Source organism: Amphiura filiformis, chromosome 20 (assembly GCF_039555335.1).
Source record: "Amphiura filiformis chromosome 20, Afil_fr2py, whole genome shotgun sequence".
NCBI classification, from domain to species: Eukaryota; Metazoa; Echinodermata; class Ophiuroidea; order Amphilepidida; family Amphiuridae; genus Amphiura; species Amphiura filiformis.
This window is the reverse complement of record NC_092647.1, coordinates 2,617,010-2,633,554: the sequence shown is the minus strand read 5'-3', so window position 1 is coordinate 2,633,554 and position 16,545 is coordinate 2,617,010. Positions and strand designations below refer to the sequence as shown.

Genomic DNA, 16,545 nt, shown 5'->3' with positions numbered 1-16,545 from the left:
TTCAATCAATCAGTCTGGTGAATCGTTGGTCAATCCGTAACTCAAGCGTGTTTTACTGAAATGTGAAGATTAAGAACAGTTTTGATTTGCGTTTTAGTGCAATTGTTTTGAAAGAATACAATTTCATGAAATATATACGCTATCAAATATCCAATTTGTATAACTTGATATGTATTTTCCTCCTCGGATTTCCATCAGTAATATTATATGCCATGAGTGTCAATTGATCAGTCTCATGATTTTGTTGGTCAGTCTGCAGAGAAGATATTATACCCTTCCCAGAATCCTTTGCAACAATATGTTGCCTCATTTCATCAAATGACACTCCCATTACAAAAAATTCACACAGGTTCCTGTTGTTTTCAATTTGAGAATAAGCAGATTAAAAATGGGTTGATAGTCAAGAAATAAACATTTGGCAAAATCTGGACATGTTCTGTTCATTGAGGTACATTTCTATCAACCTATGTTGCACTTGATAGCTAATCGGTACAGGGAATTAAATGGGAAAAATGCATTGTGGGAAGTTTATGATACCTTCTCCGGTCAGGGGTAACTCAACGAAATTTTTTTACTGAAAATAAGAAATGTCAAGGTTATACAGTTTACTGTGCTTTTTAGTGAAATTGTTTTGAAAGAATACAATTTCATTATGCTATAAAATATCCACATTATATAACTTGATATTTATTTTTCTCCTCCTCTTTCACCACCCCATCAGTAATATTATATGCCTTGAGTGCCGTTTACTTTGCCGGGGTCATGGTTCGTCTCATGCTCACCTTGACCCCCGTGGTGTGTGTGTTGGCAGCTATAGCGATCTCAAAGACACTCGACGAGTTCCTCGTGGACGACGCCCCCAACAAGAAGAAAGCTGACGGCGAGGATAGCGACGATTACGAGGAAGACGATGAGGAGAGGGAGAAGAAGAGCAAAAAATTATACGATAAGGTGAGCATTTGTCGTAAATCCATATTTTATTTTATTTTATTTTTTGGGGTACTTTGGTACCATAGTGGTGGCACCAGGATTTTTTTCCAGGGGGGGCACAAAGGGGGCGGGAGTAAAATTGGAGCAAGGAGGAATAATTTGAAAATTTACCTGAAATTTTGCATTTGTTGCCCATAAAAGTGGATTTTATTTTTCTGTGGGTTTTTTTTGTACAGACGGGGGTTAACCAAAAGTTGGGGACTGGGTAACCAAAAGTTTGGGGATGTGGTAACCAAAAGTTTGGGGAGGGGGAAATGCAATCATGCCCACCCACTTGGTGCCACCTGTGAATGTCCATCTTTCCTTTTGATGGGAAATGGAGAACCACAAAGAGGTTAATTTATAAGAGAGTGTGCCAAATTGTTCAGGAAATTTTGACACGGTCCCCACTGGCATGTCTGTGGATGATTGTTGTCCAGGCAAATAATGTCGGACAAATAATTGTCTGGGATAAATGGATTAACGGAATAATGTCCTTTTTACTGAAACAGTCTTCTTTTTTTTTCTTTTTGGATCCAACAACAATTCACAAAAGAACTATACAGTCTGACCTCTTTTATCTTTACCTGCCAGGAGGGCACCAAGTATTGGCTGTTTAAGTGAAATTATAGGTTCAAATCATTAAAAACAGGTTTTCATAAATTTTTTGAAGATCACATAGGCTAAGCTCCGGATCAGGGAGGATGGAGTCTGTATGCACAAAACAAGTTAGACCAGGTCTAACTATAGACCTGGTATAACTATGAGGTTAGACTAAGGGAGGGATTCCTTTAATCTTTTCTTTCCAACTGCAGCTATCTAATATTAAGCTACATATATTTGCCTTTACAGGATCTACAGTATTATAGAATAAGGATATGTAAATACCAAAAAGTTCCTTCTCCACAGAGCTAATCTCCATAGTTACCCCAGGTCTAAAGTTAGTTTTGTTCATACGGACCATATGACTTGGGAAGTATTTGAAATATGTAATAAACAAATATGTAGGATTATTATAGTAATGTTAATAGTAATAATTAATATAATTAATAATCAAAACGAGTGGTTATATAATAATAGATCATTGTTAATAATGCCCTGTTTGTCCATCATTTTATTTAATTTCAAGGGAACCACCCAAACTGTGAACCTGAAGAAATCCAAGCCAAGCAAAAAGTCCAAAAACCAAAAGCACAAAAATTCTGGTCCAAATCAGTCATCAGTAAGCGCAGTCGAAAGCTCTATGTTGGAGTCGACTGAGCCAGCTGACAGGTGGAAACCCATCCTTGTAAGTGGATGGTTGACCTCTCACTCGGTCTACCATATGGTGTATATGTGTGTGCACACAAAGTATGTCCCGGTTGGTTTGATGTTTATGCACACACACATACACGCACACGTACCGAGTAATGCGCGACACAATTGCCACGCTTTGTTTGTTTTTTGAAGACACACTTGAACTGTTAGGTGTTGTTGGCAAGACCAATGCATACTGCTGTAAATATATTGGGAGCCACAGGAGTTTTCTTAGCAAATATGTTTTAAAATACTCACTGGCACTTACTAATTATAACGCCAGACAACGCACTCCCTTGTATACGCAAGAGGCATAGACATTTGACCTGTTTTGTCTCATGTAATGAAATAAACAGAATTCATAATAAGTAAATAGTTAGTGTCTTTGGAAATTTTGTTTTAATGCCTGAAGATATGGCAAATGAGTGAATTCTAAATCAAAATCAAAAATTTAATCAATTTTAAAGGAGAAAAGAGAGTTTTTCCACCACATTTGTGATTAGTAAATCTTAGGGCTGGTGGCTATTACAAAGTTAAGTGGCATAAAATGCTTATAGCAGTATGCAATAATTTGCTTTATTAGTGACACTAGGCTGAAAGCAACATTTGGCATCGCATAACTTCGAAAAATCACAGATTAGAGCCCTAAACCCTCATGCACAAACACAATAGTTGTAAAAAATTGTTTTCAACAGAGCAGAAAAGTACTATAGCGATGTGGATTTTCTTGAAAGTATTTTTTGACTTAACATAAATCTTGATTATTATACTTTCTTGTTCTGTGGTAAGTAGTGGTCAATGTAATAATAAGTTGCAAAATTAATTTTAGAAATGTTGAATATTGTGACGGCAATCATATTGACTGTTCTAGTTGAACTCCATTTATCCTCTATGGCAGACATGACCTTAATTGCCCACACAGGAGTGTAGATTTCAAATGCAGTCACCCATTTGAAATTCACACTCCTTAAGGACATGTCTTCCATAGTGTGTGTATGTAGTTCAACTGGATACAGGGATGTAAGTTTTCTGTATTTTTACAGAATTCAGGTTTTTTTTGTAGTCCAGATTTACGCAATTTCTTTTATTTTCAGCCCATTTTGGGGCTTTTTAGCCCGAATTTACCCGCTTTTCCTCCAATTTTCCGTATTTTTTCTTCAGGGTTACTTACATTCCTGTGGATAGCCCATTCAGCAGATACAGTTCTGAACGATAGTGGAAATGAATAATCGTTTTGAGCAAACTTTGTTTTTCAAGTGAAACATCAACTCTGAGAACGTCATTGACATATCACTAATAGGGCCAGCAGATAAACTTTAGTACAGCAATGAACTTTCCCTTTTCCTCTACACATTCTCCCTCTTCCCTTTTCCTTTGCTTTTCCTGCATGATATTGTCTCTTGGCTCACTATGGACCACAATGGCTTCATCCTAATGGCATAGTTCAATAACCTCAATTAAAAAATCAAGAGTGCTAAATATGACCTTGAGTTGCAGAGTACGAGTTTCTGTACTCAAATTGTCAAAGGTCATTCAATGAATGTACAAGTGTATTGGGGTTAAAGAACTGTGCTCTGATAGATGAGCATGTTGTGGATCCTAGTGACTCCTTGCTGTCTTTCTGTCTTGTTCAGTGACTACATCAGACAAAATTGTTGACTTAAAGTGTAGAATATCAGTGTAAATAAATTGAGAACAAGTTTTATCAAATTTGTGTAAATTGCATCATCCATATACAAACATTCTTACTGAAGATGTGAACAAAGCAACCAACATTTTAGCTTTTCAGACCGAAATAAATGTGTTATTCCAGATGAAATCTATACACCCCTATGGAAGACATGTCCTTATGTTTTCCACACAGATGGGGTTACCTGAATGGATTACCCCGTAAGAAATCTACACCCCCTGTGTGGGAGATAACGGTCATGTCTTCCATAGGGAGGTGTATGGGTTTCAACTGGTGTAGCCCAATGGCTCTATGAGCCGCCCGGTCAATTTATGGACCCTTGCTTAGAATATCTTAATTTAATTGTTTGTCTCAAAGCCCCAGCATGCATTAGAATCGCCCGCTTTTTGCTTGTTTTTCCAGCTGAATTGAGTAAATTAAATTTTGTCCAAAATCCACCACAAAAATCTCATTTCTGACATCGTAAAAATAGCCCAAGTTGTAAGTCTCTATAAAGCGCTTCATCTTGAACACTGAAACTATACATGCTTATTCTCCGGCGAATTCTTGTCCAAAAGGCCATCCCACATTTTGATAAGAATAATTTCATTTAAAAGGAATCCCTAAAAAAACTCCATTCCGCACTAGGGTTTCAACTTGGGAGAGGCTTTGACACATACTATTAAATTAAGATGGCCTTACGAAAACTTGCTGTGACAATGCAAATGTCAACAATGAGAATGTGGGAGTGGATGATGTGATTCAAACGTACTGTTAGCCTTGATCTTTAATGCATTGTAGTTTTTAAAGAAAAAACTTGATTAAGTGAGTAGGATTCAACAACTCTTCCTATACCTTTGTACAGGAGCCAAGCGTTGTTAATCCGTGATGAATCCATAGTCCAGTAGCGTGTACGCGAACGCAAGGTTACGCGCACGCGTTACGCAAGAGCGCGTAAAATTAGTCATGCCTGGAATGTATGCGTAAACATGAACTCTCTTATGTTGGCGGTAGCAGCTAAATATTACCGCTTAATTCTTTAGTTTTATTGCCGGTATCAACAGAGAAATACCGCGATCTTCTTGAAAGGTTGAGTGGCAATGACAAACGGACATTCCGAATGAAAGAATCATGTGAATTAGACATCTTTAGCTTGTTTCGTTGTTGAAAAGGATTCAATCATGTTTCGCCGTTGTTCATCACCGATTAACAACTCGCTGCCCTCGCGAATGATTGAATCCCTAAATGAAATCCTTTAAATGCATTCTATGTCAGCCTCTTAAAGCCAATCAGAAAAGACAATAGAAAAATAAGCAGTGATCACTGAATGCAGTGTTTTGGAATGCCTTTAGCTTTGCATAGGATCGAGGTGAATGCATTTATATTGCCTGTATTCTCTGACATTTGTAGTGAGCATTTTGCTATAAAAAAATAGCATAATCACAGTTTTTCTTTTGTCATGTATTAATTAGGTTAAACACTGTGTATTGCTTGTTGGTGAAGAAGTTAGGCCATTCAATGCACTTGCTTAAATGTTGATGTTTGTCCAATTATCCATGGAGGCTTGTGTCTAGTAGATCCATAAGCATCTCAGCAAATGTGCATTGAATTGCAAAAATTGTTTTCTCAACAAGTAATATGTGACACAATCTGATCCATGGGCCAAAGGTGGTAAATTTGACATTGAGATAAAGACAAAAATATGGAGTAAAAAATATGTGATGCGATCAAGCAAAATCAGTCGGAACTCGGAAATTTTAATTTTGAGATATAGCAAAACAAAGGAAATATTTCCTTTTGTTTCCTCCTGTTTTGGAAACTCTTTAATTGCTTATATCTTTGGAACTGGTTGTTCAATTTCAATGGGGTTTTCTGCAAAATCCAGCTTTGTAAATGCTTTTTACTATCCTATAGGAAACTGAAAATTTATTATTGCCGAGTTCCGACTGATTTTGCTTGATCGCATCACATATATAATAAAATAGTTTATAGAAAAAGATATCACAAAATGTCAGAACTTAGTATGCTAGATCTTTGGTGTTTTCAGTATATGGAAGCGTAATGTTTATGAAAGGTGATGATTATAATTAAAACTCAATTTTCAAAAATGCTTCTTTTGGGCTCCATGGACCAGATTGTGTCACATAATATGCAGTTTCATGTTCATCAACTTATCAGTACCAAGAAGTTACAAAAAACTTCCCAAACTGTACCCCTCATCACACAGGTGTCGACTGCAGGCAGGTGACAAGTTCCACATTTTCCATATTTGGAATCAGCATGAAAAATGCATTAAAATTAGTACAAACAAACCCAGTAAGTGGTTCTTGAAAAAGCTCGACTTGATATTTTCAAAAAATATCTCAAAAATTGGACTTCTAATGTTGAAGCCAGAGCTTTTTCTTCAGAATTTTTATGACAAGCTATTAAAATAGCTTGTTATCTGGCATCCTCTTGCTGCATCAGAGATCTGACTTTTCCGGATTTATCTGGATATTTGGATCTAGAGCCATAAAAAAAAGAAATCTGATATTTTTATCAAATGATTTTTAAACAAGTTATGGATTTAGATAATATTTTGGCATAAAAAGAGCAACAACAGCAAAATTCAGCAGTGATACACTGTAGTCTATTCCTGCTCTGCAATTTTCAGGATTTTGACCATGCACATTTTACCTCTCTACTGCATATTTTCCATCTACTCTTTTCTCATGTTTTAGGCTGGCAAGATCCGTAAGATCAAGACGGAACCAGACAAAGACAAGGAGAACCTGGGCTCCAACCTCAAGGGTTTTGTCATCATGGCTATGGTGATGCTACTCATGATGTTTGCTGTCCATTGTACTTGGGTCACTAGCAACGCCTACTCCAGCCCTAGTATTGTATTGGCTACTTATAATCATGATGGGTGAGTAGTTGCATTGATTTACTTTGTACAGATATCAATGATGCTTGTTGAATACTGACATAACTGCAGAAATCCTCCTCCGCATTATCTTCATCATCATCATCATCAGTTGTTTGCTGGTGGATCCTTTGTAATCCCCATTGTAATCTATACACCAAATTTTAAGCAAAGATTAAATTCCGGTCTTGGAGGAACAGGGTTTGTCATTACTCTAGCACTCGGGCTAATCTAAGGCACAAAAGGGAATATGAGGACTTGTCCACCGGCACTGAAATTGTACTTTGTGGTCTTCAAAACAGCTGGGAAATGATCCATGAAAATATTTTTTGACAAATAACATGAACGTTTAGCCGACGCTAAATTCAATATAGGACATCCATGTGGATGATGTATCAATCAATCCAATCACACAATACTATTCAGCCAATTCCTTCAGTGATTTCCATCTGATTATCGCGTAAAAAGTACTAGGTAGACATGTCCACATTCCTTATTATAGAGGGCGACATTCAATCCAAAAAGGGAAATACAAAAATTTGAAATTTGGACACCAGAAACTTGACGACGTAGTCTAAAATGTGCCGGTACTTTATCCTTGATACAGAAGTCAGCATGCAGTGAAAGTTAGATTTCATAAAATAAAATCGCCTTTGTGTAAAATGGATCGTCGTGGTGAAAAATGATGCATTACATGTTTTTTTTTAAAAACAGACATTTGCCCATAACTTCGCTAATTTTTGACCTACAGACATGGTTGACCCCTCATTTTTTAAGTTAAATAATCACCTTTTTAAACAAAATAATTTCCATGTGAAATATCCTACTTGAAAATTTTGTGAACATGCCTATACTAGGTCACGCGATGCTATGCAGCTTGACCAGCGAATGAGTTGCTGATGTGATGATGACGTGATTAAATTATTTTTAGCCAATCAGAACCCAACTTCCATAAACTGCCAGATTGGCAGACCGCTGAAGAACCGTGCTGAAAACTTTAGGTACTGAATATACTGCAAATACTGTGTGCACTGTCATACAGGCTTCCTCATTCCATGTAGTGGAATACACAGGGCAGATTCTTCACAGATTGTCTAACAGACAAAGTTCATGCCTCAATACTCTGCTCAGCCCTCTCCCTCATCCGGTGAAATACCTTGATGATGAATTTTTAATCTCCCTGCAAAATTTCCAAATAGGTAAGTTATGGCAAATTAAAATTTTATATAAGTAAATATATTTCTCATCGTGTTCTTCTTCCCCCTACAGATCCCGAAACATTTTAGACGACTTCAGGGAAGCTTACTATTGGCTACGACAAAACACAGGGGAGCACGCTCGCGTGATGTCGTGGTGGGATTATGGGTACCAGATAGCAGGCATGGCAAATAGGACCACACTTGTAGATAACAATACATGGAATAATAGTCATATAGCATTGGTAAGTACTTAGAGAATAAACAATAGGAATTTTTGTTTTTACTATCCTCTACCATATGATAGACGACAGGCAGGTCCAATATTTTGAATAGTGGATGCCGCAACCGGTATCCACTACGATAAAATATTCCTATCGTTTATTCTCATTCTTAGTCAGTTAAACATTATTTTAATAACTATAAACTATTTTTTAAAGTAAAAACTAAGTTAATGTCATAAAAACTCCCCTCATTATAAAATGAAAGAAATTTGTTTACATATCCACATATTCTGATGCGCGTACTACTATGTGCGAGTATTCCGCACTAGTTTACGCATACAACGCGATACATGCGTGCAACTCTACAAGCGTGTTACGCGTTATCAACACTCATGATGACGTGGGGTCATCTACGGCCTGATAGACGGCACACGAAATCATGCGATTGTCCAATCAGATTATGTGCCTGCGAACTAGACCACTCCCACTGACTAAGAATATACTCTGACTTGCATGATGTGATAACACTTAACGCTCCATCAATACTTATGTTTGTCATGTTCTTAACGCTCCATCAATACTTATGTTTGTCATGTTAAATTTTAAACATTTTGAATTTTAATTAGTAACATCTGTAGATTAAATTCAGAAGTCTGGCCTTTGGGGTTGGGCTGGGGGCGGGGGTCCAGAGGGGAGCCGTATTCAGCATCGATTTCAGCACAAAATACTCATATGAGATATCAATTTAAGACTGAAATTCACTGAACTTCATTATAACCAAAATTACTTAGTAGTATTTGTGCAAATTTACGCATGTTTCAGTAATGGGAGACGCCATTATGTATCCTGGCCCTGGGCGCAGAAATCCCTAGCTACACCACTGGAGATATTGCCTTTTTTTTAAAGTGTTCAAAGAATAGAGGCTAATTAAACAATTGCAAACAGTAAAGCATGATTCTGGATAAACTGGGCAGTCTATTGTTGGCTGGCTACAACCCCCTCTATTTTATTTCAAATTCTAAGTTGGGCTGAGTGGGAAAGTTGTAATAGTGCAATATGTATCAGAAGAACTTAATTGTACACATGTATCAGAAGTAAGTAAATTGTACACATGATTATTGTTTCAAGTAATCAATATTCAATGTCCTTTAAACTTTTTGTAGATGTATTGAATCTTTTTCACAAAGTTAGAAGCAAAATAAACCTTTCTTTATATTTCTCTTTTTTCCCTCCAGGTTGGCAAAGCTATGTCATCCAATGAAACAGAAGCTTACAAGATTATGCGTGAATTAGATGTAGATTATGTCTTAGTCATATTTGGGGGTGTTATAGGCTACTCGGGGGATGATATCAACAAATTTCTATGGATGGTTAGAATAGCAGAAGGGGAGCATCCTAAAGATATCAGGGTGAGTATGTCTTAGGTTTTTACCTATGTAACCTCGCAACATATAATTCATGTATAACAATTTAAAAGGAAATGTATTCACACAAAATGATATAAAGACGGGACAAGACAAGACAGACTGGACAGGTAGCTGGGAAGAAATTGTTTTGTAAAAGAACGCCAAGACTTGATAAAGCGAGGGCACAAGAAAGGACTGGAGTCAGCAAGGACAATTGTAATCAACAGCGCAAATACTGACCATCTAGGTGTCAACCAGGACCGTTGACTTTCTAGTCCAATGCTCTTCTAAATGTGCTTATGGTTTATGCCAGCTGAAATCCATACACCCCCTATGGAAGTCATGACCTTAATCGCCCACACTGGGAGTGTGAATTTTAAATGGGGTTACCTGAATGAGTGACTTGGTTTGAAAACTTCGCCCCTTTGTGGGAGATTAAGGGGGTACTACACCCCTCGATAAATTTGTGTCTATTTTTGCATTTTTCTCAACAACTAATAACACATCGGTAACAAAAGTTATGTATATTATAGGGGCAAGGAATCCAATTACTACACTGGAATTCCAGTGACCCATGACAAGCGGTTCGTTATTTATGATGAGAAAAGAGGTACCGCTAGGATGTACCTCATTTCCAATCATTAAAACTGAACCGCTTGCCTTGAGTCACTGAAATTTCAGTATAGTAATTGGATTCCTTGCCCCAATAATATCATAACTTTTGTTACCAGTGTGTTATTATTTTTGAGAAAAATGCAAAAATAGTCACAAATTTACCACAGAGATGTAGTTCCCCTTAATGTCCTGTCTTCATAGGAATGCATGGATTTTAACTGGAATAGCCCATTGCATTGGATAAGAAGAAACTGGAATGTATTGTATTTATGTAATTTTGTATGAATGGGTGACTCTATTTGAAAACTTCACCCCCTGTGTTGGAGACTAATGCCAACTAGAATAGCCCATTGCACTAAAGAGGAAACTAGAATGCATTGTGTTAACCCTCTGAGCACTACCTGCCGATCTAACATTGCCTCTGATTGGTCAATTACATGTTATCTTCACTTTAATTACCAATCAGAATGGAGCTTTGCAAAAATTCACCACAATTTTGTTGCGTGGTGAAATTATTCTAACAATGTTGCTGATTGGTCCAATTGATAATGAAAACTTCTTTTTGGCCAATCGGCAGTTAGTTCTCATGGGTTTAATATAATTTTGTACTTTTTTTTGCCTGTCTGCAGGAAAGTGATTATTTTACAGCCAATGGGGAGTTCCGAGTGGACCGCGCTGGATCACCCACTTTACTAAATTGCCTTATGTACAAAATGTGCTATTACCGCTTTGGGGAAATGCAGGTTAGTGGAAACGAACATACGTAACGGGTCAAAAACTTGTCGTGAATTAAAATCAGAAGCCTTTTTTTAAAGAAAGTCGAACCATGTCCATACCCAAAATAGGGAAACTCTGGCAGATTGATCATTATTTACTCCTTTTTCCTGGAATTGACCTAATGTATGTAATATCATAATACCGCAAATACACATGTGCCGCCTCATTATTATGTTTAAATAAAGAAGAAGGAGAATGATGCAATTAATTACTGTTTTTTCCCACAGCTGGATTTCAGAACCCCACCTGGTTACGACCGCACTCGTAGCGCCGAGATTGGCAACAAAGATATCGAGTTCCAGCATTTAGAGGAAGCGTACACATCTGAGCACTGGTTGGTGCGCATCTACAGGGTCAAGGATCTTGATAACAGAGTAGCAGCTGTACCCAAAGAGAATAAGAAGGAATCTACCAAAAAGAAATTTGTGTCCAAGAAGGTGAGAGGGGTATCCTTTTTTATTATTATTATCAGGGATGTAAATCTTCTGGAAATTACAGAAATTTAGCCCAAAAAAAATCTGGAAATCTCAAAATGAAGTGGATTCGCTTTGGCGTTACGCACGCACTGTCGCACACCCTGGCGTGCATCGCGCAGTGTATGCTATGTCAGGCTGTGTTCATTCAACTGAATCTTCTACTGTAGTGTTAGTATTTAAAGAAAATGATTGAAATTGTGTATGATTTGTTTTTAAAACAGCTGGGACTGAGAAACTTAATGTAAATGTAGATACTGCAAATGAAATCAAACTAAAACTAAGTACACCAACAAAAACAGAATAACCCGGGGAAAATAACACCCAAATAGTTATGTGTCGTTATGTTGTACTGCATTATCGTGTTTTGCAAATAGGCAACCATCTTAAAGCCATAATGTGTGATTTGCATGAGGATTAGATTCCTATTTAAATGTTAGTTTTCACTGATAGCTACGGATTGCATTGTCCACATTTTATTTCAAGCTAAACAATTGAGGTAAAATGAAGGAAATTGCTATTTCATTCCAGCGCCTAACATGCGTGTATTAGCTATAAAAAAATTTACTGTAATTAAAGCGCTGCAGGCTTAGTCTTTCACATGGTATTTTAGTACACCATTGGGCATTACAATCATGCAAAGTAGAAATTCAACAAAAATTGAGGGCCTCGCTGTGGAGCAAATCATACATTATTGCTTTAAATTGAAAAGAATTCCAAAAATTCTGATATTGAAAAATTAATTAATTAAAAGGGTATGTGATGTCTATATCTTGCGTTTTCATCTATTTTGTCCTATATGGAATTAGTTTAAAGATTGGCGTGACATAATCAAGTACAATAAGGGTGAGTTACCAGATACTAAATTACTTTATATATCATCATCAGTAGTCGGCTGTGGAGCGAAACAATTTTGATTTCTTGAAGACACTAGAACTTAATTTCAAATAAAGTGGTCGTTTGATGAAGAATTTGTATTTGCATACCTCATTTGGCATGATGTGACTTTATTTTTATACCAATTTTAATTAAACAAGAAAGCATTTCTAAAATGCCAAAAATTACATAGACTTTCCTTTGAAACAACACAACTTATGATCACAGGTGCGGTGAGCGTTAATCTGTCATGCTGTAATGAGCCCTTTACAAAAGCCAGGGGACTCACCCTGAAGGAGGAAATATCCAAATTGTAGAAACTCTACATTTTTGTCAGTAAAATGGGTATAACTTGGGGCTGAGACGTATATTCGTCTCAGCTTGGGGGTAATAAAGTTGCATCGTGTGAATGAGGTATAAAAGTATGTAAACAAATTTCTCAATCTAGCAACCACTTTATTTTGTAATTTAGTTTTATTTTCTTTCATATAATCACTTTTGTTTTCAGTATAAAGATACTTTTTGTTTTGATATTGTTGTGGATTTAATTATATCATGTAGTACACTGACTGGTACACACAGAGTATCTAGCTGCAGTACTGCACAGGACTCGCCTGCAGTGGTACTACGCTGGTACTGCACAGTTCCAGCCAAGTCTATAGGCAGGTGGCCCCAATAGGAATCTGTTATAGGTTTCAAGAATGGCCACCATCATTGCTGGAAAGCATGCTGGTAGGTCTGGGTGTTCTGTCATGATAAGCCACATTGACTTGCAGCCATATCTCTCTATAGTGGCTGCCAGTTTCTTACCATTGCAATATCATTATGATGATGATGTCTCTCACATTTCAACATATATCTCACCACATGACCATGTTGTCCCATAAGTCTCTGTAACATTTTAAACCGTTACACCCCTTATACGACATATCTTACGGACAATATGAATGCATTATTGGAAGATGAAAACACACAGAATTATTTTGATACCAAACTTGACCAGTCTCGCTAAGTACATGTACCTGATATAAATAAGATTTGCTTTAGAATCAAACTATTTTAGTAATATTTAACATATGTGACCATCCAGCACAACTGAGCCCTGAAGTCGCCAATCATCATTTTTGAGATATTCAACCAAAATATTCTGCTTGAAATTAGCTTTAAAATGATGTATATCATGTCTATAGTACTTGACATTTTTAAAAGTAGTGAAAAATCAATAAAACAGTCAATAAATCCTTTGTTTCCTATTGTTTATTGTTAAGTTCAATGGAGCATATCTCAATAGTGGCACTGGCGACATCCGGGCTCAGTTGTGGTGGATAGTCACCTATGTGACATGATCAAGGGGAATGAGTCACATGTTGACCCTGGTCGAAAATGAGTTTTACATGTGATTCTAAAGAGGACATTTAGAGCTTTCAGAAACTGAAAACCCCATGTTGATACAACTTTTCTTTCCGAAATTACATTAATTTATCAATCGCTGAAAACAATAGAAAACAAAAGAATTTTAACGCTTTCTTTGCCAATATCTCAAAATCAATGTTAGCGACATCCGACTCATTCCCCTTGATCGTGTCACATATTACTAAAATAGTTTGATTCTAAAGCAATTCTTATTTTTATAGTTGAACAAAGTGGGCGCCATTTTTATTTACGCTATTTCATCATATCATATGGGCTTTGAATAGTGGCGGCCAAGCTCTGGCAGCCAGAATGTGGTGTTGGCTCATATATGTTTTGGCACTGCTGATACATGTGGCGCATGTGGCAATGCCATGGGCCCATTACCCCCCCCACCTGCCACTCACTTGGTCTTCATGCAGAACAAAATCATGGAAAATCCTACCATTTTGGGGTAACAAATGCTACATTTGGGCAGAATCCCTACGCCCCTTGCTGATTTCACTTTGTGCCCAGTGCCTCCCATGGATAAAAATTCTCTTGGTGCCAATACTGGTGCCACCAATTTTTTGCTTCTGGAATCCAAAATTTGGAATAAGAATGTATGGTGGTGGGTGGTGGGCCTCACTAAGCGATGGTAGTAAACTTCATGTGTTACAATCGGGCCACCCATCTTTAATGGCAACCCTTCATAAAGACTCTGAATAGATTCATCAGGTTTGTAGATGTACAGTAAGGAAAATTTCATTAGAACAAAACCAAATATTTTACTTACTATTGACGGTTTTGTGTATCATGGTCGATAGGCATCATCAGAATGATGATGGATGATCCTTCCGGTTGGACGTATCCCGTCTGTATTTACAGTCAGGAGAGCACCATACACGTGACTTAGGTAGGCGCTACCAAACAATCTATATGGATTAGGAGAAGAGAAACCAACGTCATGAACAGAGATGATGGGGCCCACTACCTAAGTCACATGTATGATCCTCTCTTGGCTGTAAATACACCCTCTACATTCGGGATACGTCTAACCGGAAGTAAGGATCATCCATCATCATTCTGATGATGCCTATCAACCATGATAGGCGAAACCATCAATAGTGTGTAAAATATTTAGTTTTGTTCTAATTAAATTTTCCTTACCCTTCATAAAGATAACAATAGACCAATAAATTAATGTTATTGTTTTTCTCTTCTATTTTTCCATTGTTTTCTTTTGCGCAGACAAGTAGAAGAAAGCGTGGCTTCATCAAGAAGAAACCAGTCGTTAAGAAGGGAAAGCGAACAAGAACTAAGAAGCCGCGATCCAAGTAAATCACCCCCATGGACCTAACAGCACTTGGGATTTTTAAAGCAGCATTGGGAATTATGGGCACTATTATGAGGACGGTTTCTGGGTTGTAGGTTCTTTGCTTTATGAATCAAGTCAGATTGAGCTTTGCCATCATGTTCTCCCCCTCCCCCCAACAAATTTTGCTACATATGAGTGTGTCATTGCTGGAAAAAACTAGGAATGAATGCCAAGGCCTATTTGCTGGACAATACTGTTCTTTTAGTAGCTACATGGTCAGTCAATTTTTATGGAAACTGGGTATTTGAATATTAATCCAATACAGGATTGAGTTGAGCCATGCAAGTTTGATCGCATACTATACTAAAATGCAGAAAACCTTAGACGAGCGCGTATTGTAAGGATACATCGTGTATTTACTGCGTTGCACGCACTTGTCTCTGATTGGCTGCTGAGGCGATCTGTTGTTGCCGAGTGGAAATTTATGAATGAACTGTGCGCCGTACGCGTTGTTAGCGCCGAATTTGCAACATCACGGTAGTCGCGCTCGTAAAAGGTTTTCTGCATTTTAGTATAACAGATGTCAAAACTGTGGTCTCAGATATTATTATTTTGGTATGCAGTCCATGCTTACACCCACTGGTTGCTGTCATTCCATTTCAATGAGAAATAAGAATTTTCAAGCAGTAACTTTTAAGCTTTCAATCCAATTGTGATCTATTTTAGCTTACTTTGCATTCATGAGCAAGCAGCGTTGGAGAGTGATTTGGAACACATGAAAGCTCCCCCAATCATTATTCCAGAGTGATGTCTCATTTCAGACATGCTCTGACTGTATAAAAATTTAATCCCTGTTTTGAAGAGGAAAATTTGTATTGTTGCAAGTACCAATAACTGATTGACCATGGTAGGATTAATTAATTTCACTATTTTACCTTCGCCAATGATTCATAAAGCAAAGAGGAAAAAGGCAATTGTTTGGATTATCTCTCTGTCTTTTATTTCAGCAACTCTCTCCACCCTGCCCACTACTTGCGATCTTGCCAACCCTGTTATAGAGAGCTTGTATGAAACCTCCTTTACAGCCCGTAGCCTGCAAACCTCTATGATATTTCTGCCAACACATGATGAATATCATCACTATTATATCAATCATAACTTAAGTTAAAACATATTTTGCAACTTCTATTTTATGTTATGTTACATGCTTGTGAAAAGAAAGGTATTTTTAAGTTTTGCGGAGATTTAAAAAGTCTTGAAATTACCTCCCAGCTAATTTTATACAATGCATCATGATTTGCTGCATTAAGTATTAGCTGTCTAGTTTTGGTGCATTCCTTTTGGTGTTGTACAAACAATACAATTTTAATCGATATTATTTGTGTACATCCATATCAAAAGGATGCATTTTTTTGGCTGCTACATGTACATG

The 16,545-nt window shown here is 37.2% G+C and overlaps 1 protein-coding gene across 1 annotated transcript in view; it reads left to right on the top strand.

Annotated features, from left to right (window-relative positions):
- LOC140142761 (dolichyl-diphosphooligosaccharide--protein glycosyltransferase subunit STT3B-like) overlaps positions 1 to 15,266 on the top strand; it is a 170,409-nt gene extending 155,143 nt beyond the window's left edge. Inside the window, 7 exon segments of the mRNA XM_072164750.1 lie at positions 722 to 951; positions 6,655 to 6,842; positions 8,109 to 8,280; positions 9,495 to 9,668; positions 10,910 to 11,023; positions 11,285 to 11,494; positions 15,047 to 15,266. Coding sequence (XP_072020851.1) covers positions 722 to 951; positions 6,655 to 6,842; positions 8,109 to 8,280; positions 9,495 to 9,668; positions 10,910 to 11,023; positions 11,285 to 11,494; positions 15,047 to 15,136 — 1,178 coding nt within the window. The 3' untranslated portion in view covers positions 15,137 to 15,266.
- The last annotated feature ends 1,279 nt before the right edge of the window (positions 15,267 to 16,545 follow it).